General features: G+C 37.5%; 2 protein-coding genes across 2 annotated transcripts in view; one reads left to right on the forward strand and one right to left on the reverse strand.

Moving 5' to 3' along the window:
* LOC111055953 (CUGBP Elav-like family member 1) overlaps positions 1 to 24,464 on the forward strand; it is a gene marked incomplete in the record, with an annotated part of 852,529 nt that overhangs the window by 131,339 nt on the left and 696,726 nt on the right.
* On the reverse strand, positions 22,592 to 24,079 carry LOC120351560. Its single transcript, XM_039429363.1, has one exon. It carries the CDS (start codon positions 24,077 to 24,079, stop codon positions 22,592 to 22,594), a length of 1,488 nt encoding a protein of 495 aa, XP_039285297.1.

Genomic DNA, 24,464 nt, shown 5'->3' on the forward strand with positions numbered 1-24,464 from the left:
GACAATTTGGTAGGCTAAAGCATCAACATGTCAACCAATCGGCCTAGCTAATTTAAATATTCCGGGGGGACAAAGGCCCCCACTTTATGAATAAAGGGTGCCCTTCAGATGGAAAGTCATTAGCTTACTATTCGAGCTGTTAAGGGTTGTGAGTGTGTGTGAATGAGTTAGTAGCTTGTGAGTTAGTGTTGGTGTGTATGTGTTTGTGAGAATGTGTGTTAGATTTGTTAAGGGTGGGGGCATGGTAGAAGTTTTGGAGTCCAATTGCCAATTCAGCTGATGTTCTGAATGCAATGCAAACTAAACAGTAATTAACAGGCATTTAATTACTGATTTGATCGATTTTGGGGGGTGGCGGTGCAGGGGGTGAAAGATGAAGAGGGTTACGGGAGGGGAGTGTCCTGTAAAAGGTTGCCTCTGCACAGGGTTGAATTACTGAGTGCGTATGTTGTACTGCGCATGCGTGAACTATTGTGAGATTCATTCAATAACAGGCAGTGTTGATTGAATGGTGGCATTGATGTGTTATTCATGAGTAGTTGTGACAGTTGAAAATGGATCTCAGTATTGACATGTTGTGTCAATCTCAATAGCTATTGATTGTATATTTGTAATTTTTAATAGTTTATATTCAATTTCTATTTATTTTTGATTGGTATATTTGTCAAGTTCACTTCAAAATGACAGCATTGCTCATAATATTATCAATATCGGGACACCGAGCTTCGCTCGTTATTAATTTATTGATAAACAAAACTCAATTCTCTAAAATGATCGGGAAAGGACTAACAGGCACAGCCCGAAGACCAAACCGAATTTGAATAGTCTATTTAGCTGGAGTAAAGACAAAATTGATATTTGGGATAAAAGCGGGGTGTACAAACTTAAATGTGATGATTGTAATGCTTGTTACGTGGGTCAGACTGGTAGAAGTTTCAAAAGTAGAATTAAAGAACACATCAGAGATTGGAATAAACAAAATGGGGAATCTACCTTTGCAGAACATTTGCTAACAAATAATCACAAGTTCACAGTTAAGGAGAATGTTGAGTTTCTGCATGTTAATAACAAAGGCAGATCTTTGAATATTCTAGAGGCTTTAGAAATAACAAGAGTAATTAAGGAAAATCCCCAGTATAGTTTAAATGACCAGATTCATTTCAACCAGTACAACACTACGAATTCAGTTTTATCATAAACATGTAAGCATACATTAGTTAATAGTTTTTCCATTTACATAGTCTATTTGTTTTATTATCTTTTACATTTGTTTTCTTGGTTCTTATTTTTTACTACAAAGTAAATTTTATTATCATGGCGATTCTGTTGCTTAAGCCGCCATTTTGTCCCACCGTTGAGGGGGAGGAGACTGTCTAGCTAGGCCAATGGCAGGCGTTCATGCCCTCGACCAATAGCAGTACTCGCCTACTAGTATAAATTCTGCTGCTCTTGTATTTAGTTTTAGTTTATCAGAGATTGACAATGGTGTAATAACCGAAACCGGTCTTTCTATTTATCAATAAATCAGTGGTTTTTGACAATTTCTTAGTCTTTTTCATTCAATATGAATAATTACCACAATATCAACTTCTCAACTACACAAAAAGTATATCATAGTATTCAAAGCTAATCATTATTTTACAGTTCTAAGTGATTATTGAGTGTTATTTTGTTATTCAATTTGATATGTAAACAATCTAAATTATTGCATTTTGATTAACAATCTAATTGCATTTTGATTAATAAACAATTGTACTCCACCTCTCCTTGCTTATTACCATGAGCTTTGTCTTATTAGTGTTGATTTCTAAACCATATTGCAAACTCTTTTCCACCACTCTGTCCATCAACTGTTGCAGACCTTCAATGGAGTCAGCAAACACAATAGTGTCATCTGCATAACGCATGTTGTTCAATCTTTTGCCATTCACTGATATTCCTTCCTCTTGATCTTCCATAATATATATATATATATATATATACAGGAATTGCTCGCTTAATATGATAGGATTGCGTTCCATTCAATCTAATGAAAGCCTTTTTAATAATCAAGAGAACCCGAATTCGAATCTCGACCAGGGCAAAAGTTTTTGACACAGCACAATCACTTCGATAAACGGTTTATCAAAATTTTTGAAGAGAAATAGTACAGGCTCAACCTAGTTTTTCCTTCAATGTCATAATTATATTATGATTGTATAAGATTTTGTCCAATAAATGAAATGAGATTGTAGATACGGCAATCCCGTCTTTCGGAGGAGACTATAAGCCGTCGGTCTCGACTACCTGAAAAGTAGTTATCATCTATCATCATCAACCCTCTCACACATTACCCACGCATAAGCCTGAGAGCATATGTGGGCATCAACCTCAGTATTATTATGATCTATGCTCCCGGTTTTCAGTGAATATCACTATAAAGAAGTTCACTCCGTTTATGACCTTTGAAGCAAACTAATTAGTTGTTAAACTAAAAAGTTATTAACTAATTGGTTCATAGTGGTTGAACTCTCATGTTGCTCAGTGAATATTATAGTGAGTTTTACCATAGAGAAACAATAGCATAAGTAGATATCCCATGATATAGAGCGATATATATGACAGTAAAAATCGACAATAATCGACAGTAATCGGCTTGAGATAACAGTAAAAGCTGCGACATAAACGCTCCATATCATGGGATATCTTCTTATGCTATTGTTTCTCTATAGGTGCGTACAGATATACGCGCCGCGAACATGAGTAATTCACTTTTAATCAGCTGACTATATCTGTATTTTTACAGAAACGGTGAGATACAGATATAAAAAGCTTGGCATCAGCTGATTAAAAGTGAATTGCTCATGTTCGCGGCGCGTATATCTGTACGCACCTTATGGTTTTACGTTATAGTCAGTGAAAATGATAGGTTGGCAAAGTTGTATGTTTGTAATTTCCTCCGCCATAAATATTAAGTTAGTTTGAACTTAACATACTAGTAGTTCTGTGAAAAGTAGACCTCACACAGTATTCTTCTCCACAAGTACCTGATTGAGAATATAGACCTTATGGAGATACAGCAATAGACTGGCTTCTCCACACATCAGTGTAATCACTTGTCAGCTGATTTATGATGAATAATTCTATAGTCTGATTCCTACTCTAATATTGGCGTATGAAGGAGGCTCCTTTTTCCTTTTATATTATTTTTGGAATGCAAAATTTCCAAAAACCTTGTATATACATCGACGCGCAATTAAAAAAGGAACATAACTGTCAAATTTCATGAAAATCTATTTCCGCGTTCCGCCGTAAATGCGCAACATATAAACATTTGAACATTAAGAGAAATGCCAAACCGTCGACTTGAATCTTAGATCACTTACATCACTTCGCTCGGTCAATCATATTAATTCTCCATTAATTCATTGATTGATTCATACAAAAAGTACATTATCAAAATGATAGGGAGGGAAAAAATAAGGTAACCTTGTGCTATTCCTCTCCCAAATTTAGATGAGGCTACTCATAGTCCGAAATAGGTTAATCTTGTAGTTGTTCACTTCACATAATTTTCAATCCTTAATTATTTCCACAAACTAGAATTTCAAATTCAATACAAGCAGTACGGAATTGAATGAGCAACTCACTGTTTCATTTTCCAAATAGAATGTTTATTTATTTATTCATAGACAATAGATATAATGCAGGTAAAAACAACAGGCATTCGCCCAAAACTGCTTTTAACCTTAATTTGGAATACACGGTCTAGAGGTTATGTAAATAATAACTTAATTCACACACTATTTTGAGTCCAAAAAATGTATGTATTACAATAATTTTGGATTTATCACATTAATTAATCTCAAAATACAAATCCAAACCAAAATCTTCCTTCATAATCACAAAAAATATTAAAAATTTCACTTAAATCCACAAATTATACTCATGTTAAAATTATTATTAGAATATAAAAAAATGTTGAGATGGAAAAATGAGCTCATAAGTTTCTAGACTTGGTAGCTACAGTATTGAAAAAACAAAGGAGTGGATTTTTCAAAAAATTTCTCCATCATCCAACTGCCTGATTTCTTGAGATCATTTCCTTCTGAAAAATGAGAAAATATCTTTTTCTCAATACAGCTGCTCAAAATTCATGCGAAATAATAATAACAGACGTGAAATCTTCGAGGATTGGTGGAGTTTTGAGCTTCTCATTTTTCACCGATGGCAGAGGCATTGTTCGAAAATGAATCCCTTCCCTCTCCCTGGGAACGAAAAATGATTTGAATGATTTCTACCTGGAATACAAATGAATAAACGGAGGAGAATAATTGAAAATTGAGCCGGCAAGAAACAGTTGAGGAGTGAGAGAGAGGGAGAGAGGTAATATGAGAATAGAAAGATAGAGTGAGAGAGTAAGAGAGAGTGAGAGGGAGTGAGTGAGGGTGAAAGTGGAAATGTGCGTGAAGGTAATGCGAAATTTCGAAACAATAGATGATGATGAACAAGAGGAGTGGGGGGAATTGAAAAGAGATGGAATGGTGAGACAAAGAGAGCGTGAGAGAAAGAGATGAAAAGAGAGAAAAAGGTAAAGAGAGAGGAAATGGGGAAGAAAGAGAGAAAAATGAAGATGGAAAGAGTTAGATTGATTGAATACTTCATTTATAAAGGTTACAATATTATATACTTGCTCATACACTTTTATATTCAAAAATTCAAAATTCAAAACTTTATTGTTTCTTCCAAAACCAATACATTCAAAAAATACACTTGAACAGCAAAAATACAAAAAACCAATCACCTGCAAGGAAAATCCTGTGCGCAGGGAGAGTTGCCAACATTACATTAACAAAAAATAATAAGAAATTCAATAACATAATATTAAATGAAAGAGATGAAGAAGTGAGGAAGGAGAAAGTGAAAGAGAAAGAAAAAGAAAGGGATGTAAGAGTGCCAGCAAAACATACCTTGATAGAGAAAGATAATATGATTTAATCAAAAATTTTATCCTCTATTCTAGTGGTTATTATCCATTCAATAGATCTTCTTTTGAACAATTTATCGGATCTACCATTGATATGTTCAATGAGGTAATCTGGAATGTTGTTAATCAATTTATTTGCTATGTAAAAGTATTGTCTTCTGCAAACATTGAGATCCATTCTTATGTTTTCAAATCTCTTTCTGGAAGGACGCAAATTGACATTTGTATCACGGAAAAGAAAAAGATGTCTATTATTTTTAATGAAAATTATTAGGTTTTTGATATAAAGTTGACGGACTGTTAATACCTTAAATATATAAGCGTACAATACAGTTTCAGATTGATAATCTATGTTATTAATAATAAAGGAAAAAACTGACTTATACACGTACTGGATGGAAAAATTATGTTTGACGCATCATCACGTCTGAACTACTGAACTGATTAACCTGAGATCCAGCATAAAAATTCTTAATTAACTGAGGATGATTATGGGACTATTTTTAATTCTTCAGGATCTCATTACGTCGAGTTTTCAGTTTGTCAAGCATTGCTAATCAAACACTGTCATTATAACGTGGCCTGACTGTAGACATTCGGAGACAACACAATATTGGCAAAGGAGTATACACAATATTGGTTTTCTGGGTGATGAAAGGTCTATGAGAAGAGAAGGAGCAGAAGATTGAGGAAGAGATGGTGGTTGAGGAGGAGGAGAAGGAAAATTAGGAGAAAGAGGAGGAGGATGAGAAGGAGGAGGTGATGATGGAGGAGGAGGAGGAAGAGGAGCAGGTGGAGGAGAAGGATGAGGAGGAGTAGGATGAGTAGGAGAAGAAGGAGGAGGAGGAAAAGGAGGAGGTCAAGAAGAATGAGAAGGAAGAGGAGTAGGAGGAAGATGAGTAGGAGAAGGGTGAAGGACAAGAAGAATGAGGAGGAAGAGGAGTAGGAGGAAGATGAGTAGGTGAAAAAGAAGTAGGAGAAGAAGAAGTAGGAGAAGAAGATGAAGGAAAAGGAGGCGGAGGAGGAGAAGAATGAGAAGGAAGAGGAGTTGTAGAAGGAGGAGGATGGGGAGGATGAATGGGAGAAGAAGAAGGTGGAGGAGGGGGAGGAAGAGTAGGAGGAGATGGAAGATGAAGCAGGTGTGGGAGGAGGGGAAGAGGAATGAGGGGGAAGAGGAGAAGGAGGAGGAAGAGATGGGGGAGGAGGAAAAGGAATAGGAGGATAAGAGAGGCAGGAAAAGGAGCAGAATGTGGGGTGATTGTCGGAAACAGGACCGTAGAAGAATAAGGATTGATCAGTGGGGGGTGAGGGAATTATGAGAGGGGTGTGTTGTAGAGGTGGGGGCGGAAAGAGGAGAAGGGAGTAAAAGAAGAATGAGAGAGAAGAAATAAAGAACGTGAGTGAGTTGAGGTCCACCTGATTCCAATAATTTCGAGTGAAGCATGATTTGAGGCAGGCTGCCACTTCATTATCGGAGTTTTCCTTTCTACCTGCTGCTGCCGCAATGCAAGAGAGAGAGAGTGAGTGAGTGGGAGTGAGTGATTGTGTGAGAGAAAGAGAGAAATTCATTCCTCACTCTTGTATCCTGCTCAGTTCTCAACTCTAATCTTCTGCTCGATACACATTGTGTGACCGATCTCTTTCATTATCGGAAAATTTTCTTGTACTCATTTTCCTCCTTCTTTTTCTTCTTCTTCTTCTCTTCTTCTTCTTCTCCTTCTTTTTCTTCTTCTTCTTCTTCTTCTTCTTCTTCTTCTTCTTCTTCTTCTTCTTCTTCTTCTTCTTTGAAAGGGTGATAGGAGTAGAAAACTATGAAAAAGAGAGAGGAGAAGAGATGGAGAAGAAAGGACAATATAAGAAGAAGATAAGGAGCTAGGAAAAATACAGAAAAGGGAAAAGAAAAAAAAGAAGAAATGGGGTGGAAACTGTAAGAATTTGAGCGTTGAAAAGTCAACAATAAGTGATGTGGAATGAACTAAGTAAGACTGTCAGTATTAGTTGCAGGGGGTGTGTTTTAAGGGGGTTGCACCAACGATAATGTTACCGGAAACGGGCGAAATAATGGTCAGTGGGGTCCGGAATGACCCCATGGCTCGGGGGTGAGACCCCTCCACTGTTGTAGAGGGTATGGAGGACCACTCAGGGGTCTTAGGGACTTTTGGCTTGTGGAGAGGGTTCAATGAACCTACCTGGCTATCTTGTCATTTTTATTGGAGGACATCTCAGCACACATGAGATAAGCACTGTTTGGTTGGTTACTTCCATATTATTGGTTAAGGGATGTTCACATAAGTCGAATTCACTTGAATTCGAACTTGTTTTAGAGGTATGTTTGTACAAGTTTGTATCATGAATTTTCAAACGTTTTCAAAAGTGTGAAATCTTTGGAAAGACTCTCAACAACAATGCGTTAAAAAAATAAGTACTGAACGTTGGCTTGTGGAGCATTCAATATTCTTCATGAATATTTCCAGTATCTTGTGGCTCGTTGATGGATCAGGAGGTTTATGTGAGTAATGCCTTTTTTATGGTAAGGTAATTGCTATTTATGTATTAAGAGCGTAATGCGCGACTTTATCAATCGCGCAAAACAGTTATCACGCGACGCGAAGCGGAGCATGATAATTTTGCAAGAGCGATAAAGTCGCGCATTACACGCGAATTACATACAACATTTTTTCTACAACTGCAGAAACCTGTTAAATCACTTATATCTGACGGAGTTTATAATAATTCGTCTACACTGATATCCATCATGGCTGCAGAATCGGTACAATTACCGACTTTTTAGGTTAAGATCTGACCGAGAGTAGTTTGTCTTTTGGCGAGCTGCTCATCATCAGCTTTTTAGCGAGCGTAAAGAAACTTTTATGCGCATGCGCGAATGATTTGCGAGCGTAAAGAGAATCTATTGCGCATGCGTAGATGGTGAGCGATCGAAAAAGTAGATTCTCCTCAGGAATAAGCTGTTTTACGAGGAGAATTGAGTATTGTCCACCGCTCATAACTTGGCTTCTGAGGTCTGAGGCTTAGGGGGGAAATTAACGAGTGGCGCCATGTTGTTGACGACTCGGTAGTGTGACTACAAACCCTAAACAGCAGCTGACCGGAGTAAACGTCGAAATGTTGTGTTATTTTTTCATTAAGTTGGCAGTAGTTTTGAAATAGTTATAGCGATTTATTAAATTAGTTTTAAAATGTTTATAGTGATTTTGTAGAAAATCCACCCTTTTTAGTACATCTTATAAGTCTAAGTAAAGTAATATTCAGAAAAAAAATTGCATGGTTGCCTGTAAAGTTGGTATACGGGCGAAAGTTTTACGTGACAACGACTTTGAGTGGTAAAATAATTTTAATGTCATTCCTATAGTAGGAAGAAGGATGAAATAATAGTAACAATTTGAAACATTTATTTATTCAAAGAATTATATTTAAAACATTAATTTATACAAAGAATCTCGCACTGAATTTCATATTAACAAAATTTTATTTTTACCTTCACACATCCTCAACAAAATCACTCTATCTCTCTCGCTCTTAGGCGGGCTAACTGTGCTCGATTCAATTTTTTACATAGCAAGTCGCGCTCATTTTTTTAAGTTAAACAAATTATTATTGGCTGAGAAACGATTTATACTACTTTTGTGATTGAAAACTACCACAACATTGTGATTACTACAACATAACCTATTCACTTATACCTATTATACTTACACTTATACCTATTCACTTATACTTATTCACATAACCTATTCACTAATAGTGGCGCTGTCGCAGGAGATTGCTCCGTTTCACTCTCTCTCCAGGTGAATGCTTCGGGTCGCTGCTGGTTGCTCGCCACTGCTCCTATTCGTGCTCTTTCCAGACGACCGTGAACCGAAACGAACGCTCTCACTCGCTCTCATTGTGAGCGCATAACGTGGGAACGTAACGCAGTTTCTTGAAGTGTCACCCGGCAAACCAATTTATAAGACGTTGTCACGTCAAAAAGATGTTTTTTTTAGTTTCATCGAAAAAGTTGAATTCTGAGTTGAAAGTTGAGCTTGAATCTCAAACACTATTACTTTATGTAACGACTAGAAACGTTAGAATGTAATTTTACTTATAGATCGCTGGTTAAATTGAAAATTTGGTGGGATGGAAATTGCTCAATTACATTTGGCGAAGGCAAATAAACCACAGCGTTTGTGTATTCGCTACCTGGCTCTCCAGTGCCATATGTCACGCCTAAAACTAGATCGACTGCATTCCTTCCAGAGGCCAAGTTACGAGCGGTGGACATTATGTAAATTCTTTCTTTACGCGCAGTTGTAGAAAAAGTAATTTTCAATCTTTACCCGAATTTATAACAGTGAACTCCGAAAATCTTACCTATTATGCTCACAAAAGATAATTATATTGATAGGGTTACCAACTACTATTTGATGTATTATTTCACCATTTTATGCTTTCCATCAATTGCTATAGCTGCTTGAGTGTGAAATTCTCAATACAGCAACAAGTGTCAATTTGACGGTATTCCAACTTTAGCACATGGATTATTGATGAGGATTTTCAATATGTTCAGCTCTATAACTAGTCTTAATGAAGCTGCAGAGTCAAAAATTGTGCTTCAGATATCATGTTCAAATTACATTTTCTAATTATCTATTGTTACTGTATTGAGAATTCCAAGATTTGCTGTATGGAATAATTCAAAATCCGTCTGAGCGTATTTTTGTGCTCCACAACCTGAGATCAGGTAGAGCGCTCTATCTCATGATATAGATTTCCAGGTACACCTGACAAAAATGCTCCTTGTATTGTGAAAAACACATAATTTTCAGCTTCAACCATTACCAACTACATTGCCCTCACATTGATATTTCGCAGAATGACAAAAGTTCATGAGATCATGTTCTATGAGAATCACCCGTTAGATGCACTTCATTCCAGTATTTTCCAGTGGAGAGGCTCGCTTAACCCTAAAGAGACACACTGGGGTGTTTCACACCCCAGGGATTTTTTTCTGTTCTGCAGTTGACAATATCGAACAGATGGGAATTTATGCCCAGTCTAAATTAGGTTTGTAGTATTGTCAACTACTCTCCACCACTTCCAGTCAGTAATAGCATTCTACAAGTTCACCAGCTCATCTTGTTCTTCGTTTGTGTGTCTAAAGGTGCGTACAGATATACGCGCCGCGAACATGAGCAATTCACTTTTAATCAGCTGACTATATCTGTATTTTTACAGAAACAGTAAAATACAGATATAAAAAGCTTGGCATCAGCTGATTAAAAGTGAATTGCTCATGTTCGCGGCGCGTATATCTGTACGCACCTTAACACCCCAGAGTGTCTTTTACGTAGGACTTTTATCAAACACTTTTATTACAAAGATTTACTTGTATTGTCACTACGAATGTGGTATAGGATGATGGATCAGATTGGAATGAATGCTATGATTCTCTACAACTTGAGATTCAAAACAATAAAATGAAGAGACGTGAGTTTTTGATGAAGTTGTCATTGGCAATGATCAAGCCATTCCTTCAAACCAGAGGAGTTCCAACACTCAGGCGGAACATACGTACTTCTAAAATAATTAGTATGAATATTGATAAGCAGTGCTTTACTTTCGATTTCTGTATGCACTTGGAACAAAAATGATTGAGAAATGATGAAGTATGGGCTAAGTCCTTTTTTAATCTAAATTTTCAAAGAAACATTCAAAATTGAATTGGGATGTTCAACACTCCAGTGTGTCTACTGTGTTAGCATAAAGTAAGTGTGTCTCTGTAGGGTTAAGGACATCTCAAGGATCAAAATTTCAAACATTTATACCCTTTTGACGCAATGTTCAGATTTCACCGTACTACACTTCATTCTTCCCATAGAAGAAGAAGAAATGAGAAGAATGAGCCGAAAATACGAGGTTTTCGGGCCACCCTAGTACAAGGAAATTTTGCATGAAGAAATTGGTTCTGGACTTTTCTCATGTACCCAAATAATATATTAAAAAATCAGAACTACAATATAAATTGCATGCACCAATGTATATAGTGACTTGACTAAATATAAATAGCAAGCACACCCCCTTTTCTCTTTTTTGTCTATATTTTCTGGATAAAAAATGTAGTTTTAGGCAAGCTAAGGTCAGTGATAGTATTCACCGCAAGAAGGGATAAAATCAGGAAAGTAGCCTTCAATTCTTCTTTTTTTTCTTTCATCTCTTCATCCCCTTCTTCTTCTTCTTCTTCTTTTTCTTATTCTTCTTGTCCTTCTCCTCTTCCTCCTCCTTCTACATCTTCTTCGTGGTCTTCTCCTACTGTCGCTCTCCCCTCTACGATTCAGCCCTCACTCTCGCAACTCGATAGTACTTATTTGGCAGTAATTTGTGGGTGAGTACAAATCAGGGTTAACACAAGAAGGGACACGCTACAGTATTAGGGGAGTTACTCGATAGGAAATTAGGGGGAAGAAGAGAATGAGCTGTGAGAAAGAAGGAGGGTGATGGAGGAGAGTTGTTCGCGAAAGAGGAGGTAGGAGAAAGAAGTGGCTTGTCCAAGTAGTTGGAAAAATACTAGAAGAAGAAGAAGATGGAGGAGACATGAGAAGAAGAGGGAGAATAAGAAGAAGAGGGAGAAGAAGAAGAAGAGGGAAAAGAAGAAGAAGAGGGAGAAGAAGAAGAGAAAGAAGTTCTAGAAGGAGTAGGAAAAGGAGGAGAAGAAGATGGCGGAGAAGAAAAAGAAGGAGGAGGAGGAGAAAAAGAATTAGGAGGAAGAGAATGAGGAGGAGAAGGAGGAGGAGAAGAAGGGAGGGAAGAAGAAGAAGAAGAAGATGAAGGAGGAGAAAGAGGAGGGTGCTGAAGAAGAATAAGGAGAAAGAGAAGGAGTAGGAGAAGAAGAAGGAGGGGAAGAATAAGAAGATGAAGGAGGAGAGAAGAAGTAGAATTTGAAGAGTTAGAAAAGAGAAGAAGGAGAAGAAGAAGAAGAAGAAGAAGAAGAAGAAGGAGTAGTAGAAGACGTTTGATTGAGTAGAGGCGATAAAGGGAATTTAGAGAGAAAATAAGGCGATTGAGAGACAAAAGGGAAAAACAAAGGAATATGGTGAGGCGTAGGATTGGTCAAACCGAAAAAATATAGAGAGATAGAATTCATCAATCCAAAATCGAATCAATTTTAATTCTATTTTCACGTGCATAAGCCAGTTCTTTCTTCTATTATATTGAAGTTTAGTGAGTGAACTTTGCAAGTGAACCAAATATAATTCATATTGAATGTTATAGACTAGGAAATTGTCAAAAACCACAGATTTATTGATACTCAGAAAGACCGGTTTCGGTTATTACAGCATTGTCAATCTCTGAATCTGGTCTTTCTAAGTATCAATAGATCTGTGGTTTTTGACAATTTCCTAGTATTTTATAACATTAAGTATATATCATTCAATATAAATACTTACCACAATATCAACTTCTCAACTACACAAAAAGTGAAATATAATAGTTTACCTTTTCCAAAACACTGAGAACACTATAGATCTCCAATACTATAGTGAGGTCCACGTTATAATGACAGTGGATAAAGATAGGAGAATAGCGATGCTGATTCTCTGCATTGATTAATTATATTTCTACACTGTCAAAAACATAATTGGCATCGTTGTGGACCTAGAAAAGGATAGTACCACCGGCTTTGTCGAATAATAGACAAGTATAGCAATTCCAAAGTTGAGCAAATACTGTCATTATAACGTGGACCTCACTATAGGAACAATATTGTCCCTGCTAGAACAAGTCCTTACTAACTACTACCCCTCAAGGTAAACAATAACATAATTTCCGTGAAACGTCTACACTAAGGAGGAAGTTAGGAAGACTATCGTTCTCTATATCATTTTCAATATCCTTCTCGGGAAACAACTCTCTTTCACTCTGTCTCTCACGCTCTCTCACTCTCTCAGGGTTGTGTGCAGAGAGGACCAGGAGTCCCAACATCGCTCCAATAAAGGCATATAATCAATCGATCAATCACTCTCTGTCTTTCTCTCTAGGAGTGGAAGAAGTGGAAGTAGAAGAAGGAGAAGAAGAAGAAGAAGAAGAAGAAGAAGAAGAAGAAGAATAAGAAGAAGGAAGAAAGAGAAGAGAAGATGAAGAATGGAATAGAGAAGATTTTCTCCTTCTCACTCACTCTCTCTCTCTTCCTCTCTCTATCTCTCCATCAAAGAGCGAAACAAAACAGTGTGATCAGTGACTTAATAGTGAGACACCAGACAAAGGACTGGTCAGTCTGACCCCTGACCCCTCCCTTCATGAGAGACTTTCCCCGTCAAAAGCCTTAGACCGCATCACGTGTCCATCTGTGAGATTCACAACATAACTGTCACAATACACCATGAATAGCATCAATTCTTGCAACCTAACCGTTACTGACACTGTGCAAGGAATCTGTCTAGAGCTACAGTCCCTTTAAGACCTCAATACCATTGACCACTCATTCTGTCTGGCAGTCATTTTGTTTCTCCAACTTCATAATACTGTACCTCTGAGTTATTTGTATACTGTCTGAATTATACTCATATCATCTCCATGATATTTTCCTTATAAATTTTAATATTATCTGAACATTTTTCATGCTTACCGATTGTAGGCCGAGATTCATCTATAATAGATGATAATAATAATAATAATAATGATATTATCATGATACAATAATATGAGGAAAGAATAGACTTATACAGCTACGGGATAGGAAATGCACGAATAACACATCATCACGTCTCAACTACTCAACTGATTAACTTGAAGTTTTGCATGAAATTCTTGATTTACTGAGGATGGCCTATTTCCAATACTTCAAGATTTCATCGTCATGTTTTTAATTTATCAAGTTTTCAATAATTAGACTCTTGTGGGGCACGATCTCACTGCTATAGTGAGGTCCACGTTATAATGGCAGTGTTTGATTAGCAATGGTATTGCTGTCCTTGTCTATCATTCGACAAAGCAGATAGCGCTATTCCTTTCTCGCTTTGCTCTGTTGCCAGATCTTCTTTCAACAATGTAGAACTTATAAATAATAGACAAAGAATTTCATTCTAATTATGAAAATTCATCATGAAATTATTGAAAACTATAATTTCTTGATTGATAAAATATAATTTGATTATTTTGAACGAGAATGAACAGTTGATATTACATCAATAAACCTGTATCAGCTACCGTCTATAGAAGGAATTGACAAGACAGATGATCGGCAACGTTGTTCTCGTATCTTTTTCCACTGCCATTATAACGTGGACCTCACTAGCGGATGCTGGCAAGTTTATATAAAAAACAAGATCAATTGGGCGTTTCAAAGTTACAGATTATTGGTTGACATTTATTTATTCATTGATACAAAAACAAATCATTTAGCAATGATAATAATAGTATACTGAGGGTGATGCCCACATAAGCTCTTGGGCTTGTGCGTGGGTAATGAGTGAGAAGGATGATGATGAGAGATGACGACTACTTTTTAGATAGTCGGGACCGTCTACTCCGAAAGACGGGAGGCAGCAACAGGCTAAGCACATAACTGCTCTTTTCCCAATTTTTGTAAACAGAACATTTTCAAAAGATATAGGTTACACCATTACACCATATTGGCTGAGAATCAGCAATGAGAATTAGCCAGTCATAGGACATTGTGGGTGTCTTGACAGACATGTCGTCCGACAATCGAACGATTAAGGTGGGCCGTCACTATATACCGTTCACTAGAAACGATCCCCCAACAAAGAAAGGAATAGATGCTAGTCCATTGCAACAGGTTCATACGGCCGTGCACGGCCGTCTCCGGCCGATCAATTTTACCTTGAAACGTATATAAATTTAGAAATTGGGGTACTTAATTTTTTTCAAGCAATACTTTCCTCACCTATGGTAATAGGGCAAGGAAAGTATTGCTTCCCGAAAAAAATTATCTCCTTCTCACTCACTCTCTCTCTCTTCCTCTCTCTATCTCTCCATCAAAGAGCGAAACAAAACAGTGTGATCAGTGACTTAATAGTGAGACACCAGACAAAGGACTGGTCAGTCTGACCCCTGACCCCTCCCTTCCTGAGAGACTTTCCCCGTCAAAAGCCTCAGACCGCATCACGCGTCCCTCTGTGAGATTCACAACATAACTGTCAGAATACACCATGAATAGCATCCATGCTTGCAACCTAACCGTTACTGACACAATACAAGGAATCTGTCTAGAGCTACAATCCCTTTAAGACCTCAATACCATTGACCACTCATTCTGTCTGGCAGTCATTTTGTTTCTCCAACTTCATATACTGTACCTCTCTGAGTTATTTGTATACTGTCTGAATTATACTCATATCATCTCCATGATATTTTCCTTATAAATTTTAATATTATCTGAACATTTTTCATGCTTACCGATTGTAGGCCGAGATTCATCTATAATAGATTGATAATAATAATAATAATAATGATATTATCATGATACAATAATATGAGGAAAGAATAGACTTATACAGTTACGGGATAGGAAATGCACGAATAACACATCATCACGTCTCAACTACTCAACTGATTAACTTGAAGTTTTGCATGAAATTCTTGATTTACTGAGGATGGCCTATTTCCAATACTTCAAGATTTCATCGTCATGTTTTTAATTTATCAAGTTTTCAATAATTAGACTCTTGTGGGGCACGATCTCACTGCTATAGTGAGGTCCACGTTATAATGGCAGTGTTTGATTAGCAATGGTATTGCTGTCCTTGTCTATCATTCGACAAAGCAGATAGCGCTATTTCTTTCTCGCTTTGCTCTGTTGCCAGATCTTCTTTCAACAATGTAGAACTTATAAATAATAGACAAAAAATTTCATCCTAATTATGAAAATTCATCATGAAATTATTGAAAAATATAATTTCTTGATTGATAAAATATAATTTGATTATTTTGAACGAGAATGAACAGTTGATATTACATCAATAAACCTGTATCAGCTACCGTCTATAGAAGGAATTGACAAGACAGATGATCGGCAACGTTGTTCTCGTATCTTTTTCCACTGCCATTATAACGTGGACCTCACTAGCGGATGCTGGCAAGTTTATATAAAAAACAGATCAATTGGGCGTTTCAAAGTTACAGATTATTGGTTGACATTTATTTATTCATTGATACAAAAACAAATCATTTAGCAATGATAATAATAGTATACTGAGGGTGATGCCCACATAAGCTCTTGGGCTTGTGCGTGGGTAATGAGTGAGAAGGATGATGATGAGAGATGACGACTACTTTTTAGATAGTCGGGACCGTCTACTCCGAAAGACGGGAGGCAGCAACAGGCTAAGCACATAACTGCTCTTTTCCCAATTTTTGTAAACAGAAACATTTTCAAAAGATATAGGTTACACCATTACACCATATTGGCTGAGAATCAGCAATGAGAATTAGCCAGTCATAGGACATTGTGGGTGTCTTGACAGACATGTCGTCCGACAATCGAACGATTAAGGTGGGCCGTCCACTATAACCGTTCACTAGAAACGATCCCCCAACAAAGAAAGGAATAGATGCTAGTCCATTGCAACAGGTTCATACGGCCGTGCACGGCCGTCTCCGGCCGATCAATTTTACCTTGAAACGTATATAAATTTAGAAATTGGGGTACCTTAATTTTTTTCAAGCAATACTTTCCTCACCTATGGTAATAGGGCAAGGAAAGTATTGCTTCCCGAAAAAAATTAAGGTACCCCAATTTCTAAATTGATATACGTTTCAAGGACCCCTGAGTTCTAAAAAGTGGTTATTGGGTATTGGTAAGGACCTTAGATTACAATATACGGATCCGACACGAACAATTTCGATCAAATGCGATTCAAGATGGCGGCTAAAATGGCGTAAATGTTGTCAAAGACAGTGTCTTTCGCGATTTTCTCGAAAACGGCTCCAACGATTTTGATTAAAGTTATACCTGGAAATAGTCATCGATGAGCTCTATCAACTGTCCATATCTGTAAAAAATTCAGGAGTTCCGCCCCATCTATGCAATTTTTTATTTTAGATTCTCAATTATCAGGCTTCAGATACAATTGGAACAAAAAAATTCAAGTGGAAAAGATTGAGCATGAGAATCTCTACAATTAATGTTCAGTAACATTTTCACCTAAAGTTAAAAATAAGCTCGAAATTCGAGAAAATGTCATTATCCAATTGCAAACTGTTGACGACACTGTTGATTCTATTAAATGATTCACTATGAAGAGATAGCAGACCTCGTGTGTCTCCAACGTTATTGCCCTGTCACCAGCTGGCTCAAATCTTTGAATAGTGAACTTGAGATGCGCGGGAACACTAGCGTCGAGTGATCAATTTTCATAACGGCAAGGAAAGTTGTGTGAGGGCGCCACATCAGATTTTTTCAATCCGAATTGAATAGTATTTTCCGGCTCTATCTAGCCGAACTAACTAGTCGAGCTGAGACAACAAAGTGTTCCTAACCTAAAATTGTTTTACAGTCTTGTTTGTTCTGTTTTACAAATATGTTACTATGGACAATGGAAAGTAGATAAGTTTGGTTCAAAAGCATGTTCCATTGTGAGATATGCGAGACAAAAGATATCATCGTCGTGATGTTCAAAGGAATCTGTGGACAAAGATTGCTGAACAAATAGGATCTGTAGATAAGATTATTGTAATAAATCAATAACTTACTAATTTAGTGGATATTTGTTTATTCAATTTCCAAAATATCATATAATTTGATACATTATAAATATTAGTATTATATAAATATACATTATACATTCAACCATTATTAATATTAGTCTATGAAAAATGTTGGTGGCTATGATAGTAGTCAATTCAATTTTTATTCAATATTCAATAGTTCAGCCAACTACTGAAGTAGACTGACGTAAACGGTTCCAATGGACGACCATATTCGGCCGAGTTAACGGCCGGCAGATTCATCCGATACAACGGCCAAACGGATCGGTTGAATACGGTTCCAATTGACGGTTACCCTAAAACGGCCAATCGGACGTCAATAGTTCTATGTGTCGTGAGGATAAAAATTTCGTCCGACAATTGGTAAGTTGGGGAACATTGCGAGTTGAATCGAAGATGATAAGGCAAGTTGAACGAAAAATAATATGGCAAGTTGTAAAGAAGATGATAGGGCAAGTTGAAAGAAGAATAATATGGCATGTTGTGAAGAAGATGATAGGGCAAGTTGAACGAAAAATAATATGGCAAGTTGTAAAGAAGATGATAGGGCAAGTTGAAAGAAGAATAATATGGCAAGTTGTAAAGAAGATGATAGGGCAAGTTGAAAGAAGAATAATATGGCAAGTTGTAAAGAAAATGATGAGGCAAGTTGAAAGGAAATTTAAGAGGACTGTGGACATTTTGTGATCACAGTGGGCTATCACTATAAAACCGAGGGCTTCTGCTATCTAAATAGACACCATCACATCCAACAAACAAGGATAATGGTCAGCGATAAAGGATACAAATTGCTCAAAGATGCTAACCCTCCACTATCCTTTACTATCCTTCTTCCTTCACTTTTCTCTCTACCTATATCCTTCTTCTTCCACTATTCCTTTCCACCTCCACCTTCTTCTTCTTCTTCTTCTTCTTCTTCTTCTTCTTCTTCTTCTTCTTCTTCTTCTTCTTCTTCTTCTTCTTCTTCTTCTTCTTCTTCTCCTCCTCCTCCATCTCCTTCTCCTACTCCTCCTCGTACTCCTACTCCTCCTCGTACTCCTCCTCCTCCTCCTCCTCCTCCTCCTCCTCCTCATTCAAAACGCTGACCAGCCATATTTCCAGATTGACATAGTCATCAGCATACTACTATCACTCATTCCTATGTAGCAGCTATAAAAGCAGACTATCAAGCTATTTTTCAGCTTCAAGGTAAATTGTGTGTGTATAGAAAATGGCCGTCTATTCTCAGCAAGTGAGTTTCTGATAGCTTCATTGCTTTATTCAATGCAGATTTACATTCTATCTCCAGCTTCAATCCATCAACTCTGTGTATTTTCAGATTACCTTACTGGAGATTTTGATAGGATGGATTTTAATGAATTGTTTAGTGAAATGTTAGAATATAACTTGATGGGAGTGAGATAACTATAGTGAGGTCCACGTTATAATGACAGTGTTTGATAAACAATTGTACTGATATCCTTGTCTATCAACCTACAAAACGGATAGTGCTATCTCTTTCTCGCGTTGCTCTGTTCCCAGATTGTTTTTATCAAATCAAATCAAATTCATATTCAATACTTACAGAAAAACACTTACATAAATATGTGTGACAACAACAAATTAATGAAAAAAAAACTGACGAAATTTATAAAGCATAATGAAAAATCAATAATCAATAGTCGCTGATACAATGATCAATAATATTACAAAGTAGTGGAATCAAAAGAAAAACATTCAAATATGTGAGAAGCTCTCACTATTGTATTTTCTGTGTTTATTATTGATTGTGACGATTCGATGTTATGAAGCTTGTCTTTTATATGCTACTACTTGAATAAATGAAATTAGATTGATTGATTGATTGACTCTACCATGAACGTTTTCATTGGGAGAGTTCATAAGATAGTAAGCTCTTGCCCAGGGAACTCTACCACTAAGGCTCAACTCACACTTACGCGACTCAGGTGGAGAAGAGACTCGACTCTAGTCGAGAGCATGAGTTTCCAAATGGTGACACTCAGACAAGTCGATTCTAGCATAGAGAATCATTAGCGTAAGTAGATATCCCATGGTATACGGAATTTATGTTGCAACTTTTACTGTTATCTCAAGCCGATTACTGTCGATTATTGTCAATTTTTACTGTTTTGTTGGGGTGAGAGTGTATGAACGGCACAATTTGAGAGACTACCAGCGTCACACAGCTTCATGGGAAAGAACTAAGTGAACTATCGGCTTGGGATAACAGTAAAAGTTGCGATATAAACGCCCTATACCATGGGATATCTATGCTATCGTTTCTCTATGTCTATCTCTATATCGTTTCTCTAGTCTCCGCGACGTCACCATTTGAAAACACATGCTCTCGACTAGAGTCGAGTCTCTTCTCGACCTGAGTCGCGTGTGTGTGAGTTAAGCCTAATTCTACTAATGAAAACCAGGCTGTAAGGTTGGCATACACTGAGAGCTACAATACCTGAAACGGCAGCATAAAAGAAGAGTGCTGGCAATAGAGGGAGATGGAGTGATGGAGAGAAAAACAGAGCAAAGAAGATTAATAAGAGCAATAGATTATTATAGAGTGTATTGGAGAGAGCCTGCTCGCGACACAAATAGGGGGACACAGTTAACCACTATCAACACATTTCAACAAAGTAGCTCTAATTTATATTTTTATCCCTTCTTCTCCTTCTCGTTTCCTTCTCACTCTTCACTTCACTTCTTCTTCTTCTTCTTCTTCTCTTCTTCTTCTTCTTCTTCTTCTTCTTCTTCTTCTTCTTCTCCCACTCCATCTTTTTTTTTGTGTGTGTGTGTGTGTGTGTGTGTGTGTGTGTGTGTGGTGTGTGTGTGTGTGTGTATGTGTGTGTGTATGAGTGTATGTGAGTCTGTGTACACGATATCTCATCTCCCAATTTACGGAATGACTTGAAATTTGGAACGTAAGGCTCTCACAATATAAGGATCCGACACGAGCAATTTCGATCAAATGCGATTCAACATGGCGGCTAAAATGACAAAAATGTAGTCAAAAACAGGGTTTTTCGCGATTTTCTCGTAAACGGCTCCAATTGATTGAAGTTATACCTGAAATAGTGATCGATAAGCTCTATCAGCTGCCACTAGTCCCATATCTGTAAAAATTTCAGGAGCTCCGCCCATCTATGCAAAGTTTGATTTTAGATTCTCAATTATCAGGCTTCAGATACGATTTAAACAAAGAAATTCGAGTGGAAAAGATTCAGCATGAGAATCTCTACAACTAATGTTCAGTAACATTTTCACTTAAAATTCAAAATAAGCTCGAAATTAGAGAAAAAGTGATTATCCAATTGCAAACTGTTGGCAACTGCTGATTCTATTAAATGATTCACTATGAAGAGATAGCAGACCTCGTGTGTCTCCAGAGTTATTTGCACTGTCACCAGCTGATCAAATCTTTAAATAGTAGACTTGAGATGTGCGGGAACACAACTATCGTCACGTGATCAATTCTCATAACGGCAAGAAAAGTTGTGTGAGTGGGCCACACCAGATTTCTATATATACACTATAAATGGTCCAAAAAGTAGGTTATGTTTCATACACTTGAATTCACGTCCAATTCTCAGTCAAAATATTTGAAAACAGAAAAGTTCTAATCTAGATTATTTACAAACCAAATTGAATAACAAAATAACACTCACTAATCACTTCTTCTTCTTCTTAGGGTGCCAATCCGTTACGAATGTTGGCGATCATCATAGCGATCCGTGCTTTGTTTGCAGCAATCCGGAACAGTTGAGTAGATGTTTTGTTGAACCAGGTCCTGAGGTTTTCAAGCCACGATACCCTGCGTCTTCCTGGTCCTCGTCGTCCAAAGATCTTCCCCTGCATAATTGTCTGCAGCAAACTGTATCTCTCCTCGTTTCTCATGATATGACCCAGGTATTCCAACTTACGTGCCTTGATTATGTTCATCAGTTCCAGGTCCTTTTTCACCATCCACAAAACTTCTACGTTTGTCACCCTGGCAGTCCAAGGGATTTTCATCATTCTCCTGTATAGCCACATCTCGAAAGCGTTGATCTTTTTGGTTGTGGTTTCATTAAGCGTCCAGGATTCTGCACCATAAAGGAGAACGGAGAAGACATAGCATCGCAGGAGTCTCAATTTAGTGTCAAGGGTGATGTTGTGACTTTTGAAGAAGGCACTCATGCAATTGAAGGTAGATCTTGCCTTTCCTATGCGTGCTTTTATTTCCTGTCCATTGCTCCAGTCCTCATTAATAATTGTTCCTAGATAATTGTAGTGATCAACTCTCTCAATAGCGGCTTGGTTTATGAATAGTCGGCCTCCCGTGATATTTTGCTTGCTGATTATCATGAGTTTGGTCTTATTTACATTGACTTCAAGCCCATATTGACTGCTGTGATGGGTGATTTTGTCCACCAGGGCTTGCAAGTCTTCAAGATTGTCAGCAAAAACAATGGTATCATCAGCATACCTGATGTTATTCAGTCTACATCCATTTAGCAGAATTCCCTTGTCCATGCCATCTAGGGCTTCACCGAAGATGTGCTCCGAGTAGAGGTTGAAAATAAGAGGGGAGAGTATGCAACCCTGTCGGACACCTCGCTTTATTTTTATGTAATCTGTGTGTTCTCCTTCCACTCTGAGGTTAGCGACCTGGTCCCAATAGAGGTTCCCGATTATTCTCAGATCTTTGTCATCGATACCTGTTTCATTCAGTATTTTGATCATCATTTCATGTTTTACTCGGTCAAATGCCTTTTGATAGTCAATCAGGCATGCGTATACATCGCAATTCATGTCGCGGCATCTCTGAAATAAGACTTGCACTGCAAATAGTGCCTCTCTAGTGCCGACCGCCTTTATAAAGCCAAATTGAGTTGGGGATATTTGGCTCTCACACACACTTTATATTCTCCTGTGGATGACCTTGAGGAACACTTTTAAGAGATGACTCATAAGACTTATTGTGCGATACTCTTCACACTTCTTTGGTCTTGTTTTCTTTGGAATAGCAACAAATTCAGATTTCAGCCATTCAGATGGAATTTTTCCAGTGTTGTAGATGTTGTTGAACAATACAATTGTTCTGTCATCAAATAATTTGAGGATTCCTGTTTCAATGTTATCTGGACCCGATGCTTTACCATCTTTCAATTGTGCAATGGCTGCTTGCACTTCATCTTGCAAAATTTCTGGCCCACTTAGAGTTTCCTGTATGTCAAAGTGTTCCTTTCTATGATCCTCAAACAGTTTTTCCAAGTATTTTCTCCAGGTGCTGATTTTGGCTTGTTTATCTACCACAATTTTACCTTCTGAGTCTGTGAGGTTTCCCAGTTGCTTGTTCTTGAAATTGCCGGTGAGCTCCTTAACTTTTCGGTGCACACTGTAGCTGTCATACTTCTTTTGCAGTAATTCGATTTCCTTACACCTCTCTACCGCCTCCTTATCTTTAGCCTCTCTTATTCTATTCCTAATAGCAATACTTAGTGTTCTATATTTCTGTGAATCATGTTTGGATTTTCTTCTTTCTTCCATCATTTCCATTATTTCGTTGGTCATCCACGGCTTTCTCTTGTTGGTCTTATCTGCTTTAAGGTATTCTTCCTTTATATCTTCCACAGCCTTCTGTATCTTACTAATTGTCTGTTCAGGGTCCAGTTGTTCTTCAATATCATTGATTTGTTGATTTAGTGTTAGTTTAGCTTTCTTTTTTATTGCAGGATCTTTCAGGAGTCTCATATCGTATACCTTGGAAATCCCTCGTTGTACTCGTTTCATCCTGATTCTAAACACACCTACAAGAGGTACATGATCTGACTCGATGTCGGCACCAGGATAGGTTTTAACAGATGTACAGCTGTTACGACATCTTCTATTCACAAGCAAATAGTCAATTTGGTTTCTTATTACCCTTTCTGGTCTGTCTTGAGGTGATTTCCAAGTATATAGTTTCCTTGGGGGGAGCTTGAAGAATGTGTTCATAACCACCAGATCATTGCTCTCTGCAAAAGTTTCCAAAAGATCCCCCCGCTCATTCCTTTCTCCTAGTCCATGCGATCCAATGTAATGAGATTTATTTCCTGCTCCCAGTTTAGCGTTGAAATCCCCCATCACAATGAGAAGCTCATGTTTAGGTATTCTCTCAATAATGGCGTTGATGGAGTCATAGAATTCTATAGCCTGTTCTTCTGGTTTATCTGCAGTCGGGGCATAAACTTGCAAGATGTTGATATTGATTGGACTGGCACTGACCTGAAGTAGCATAGCCCTTTCTGATATGGGAACAAAGTTTGTAATGCACTTGGCTATGTTAGGAGATAGTATAGCCCCTACACCATTTTCATGTGTTCCATCACTTCCTGAGTAGAAAACTATGTGTTTGCCAACTTTCATCTTCCCCGAATGCACTAATCACTTAAAACTGTAAAATAATGATTTACTTTGAATATTATAATATACTCTAATTGTGATTGATAAACCATGTCATGTCAACAGATCAGATTATTTTGATAGAGTCTATTAAAATTTCTAGATAATATTTCTCGCGAGATACGGTGAGCTGTTTGAATGATTACACAGCTGATCTCCCACACAGGCACAGGCATCTTCTATTATCGGCAGACGATGAAATCTGTTCTTCCAAGGATGAATTATCCTTCTAATGTCATTCAGAGAGTTTTTTCCAGTGATGAGACCTAGTTCAATCGAATCTTTATATTATAAACCTACTATGTTCTGAATTTCGTGAGAATCGTTAGAGCCGTTTTCGAGATCCGGT

This window comes from Nilaparvata lugens, chromosome 5, assembly GCF_014356525.2.
Source record: "Nilaparvata lugens isolate BPH chromosome 5, ASM1435652v1, whole genome shotgun sequence".
NCBI lineage: Eukaryota > Metazoa > Arthropoda > Insecta > Hemiptera > Delphacidae > Nilaparvata > Nilaparvata lugens.

What these genes read in the sequence shown, in the direction of transcription:
- LOC120351560 (XM_039429363.1), bottom strand. Translation starts at nt 24,079, where the DNA reads ATGAAAGTTGGCAAACACATAGTTTTCTACTCAGGAAGTGATGGAACA.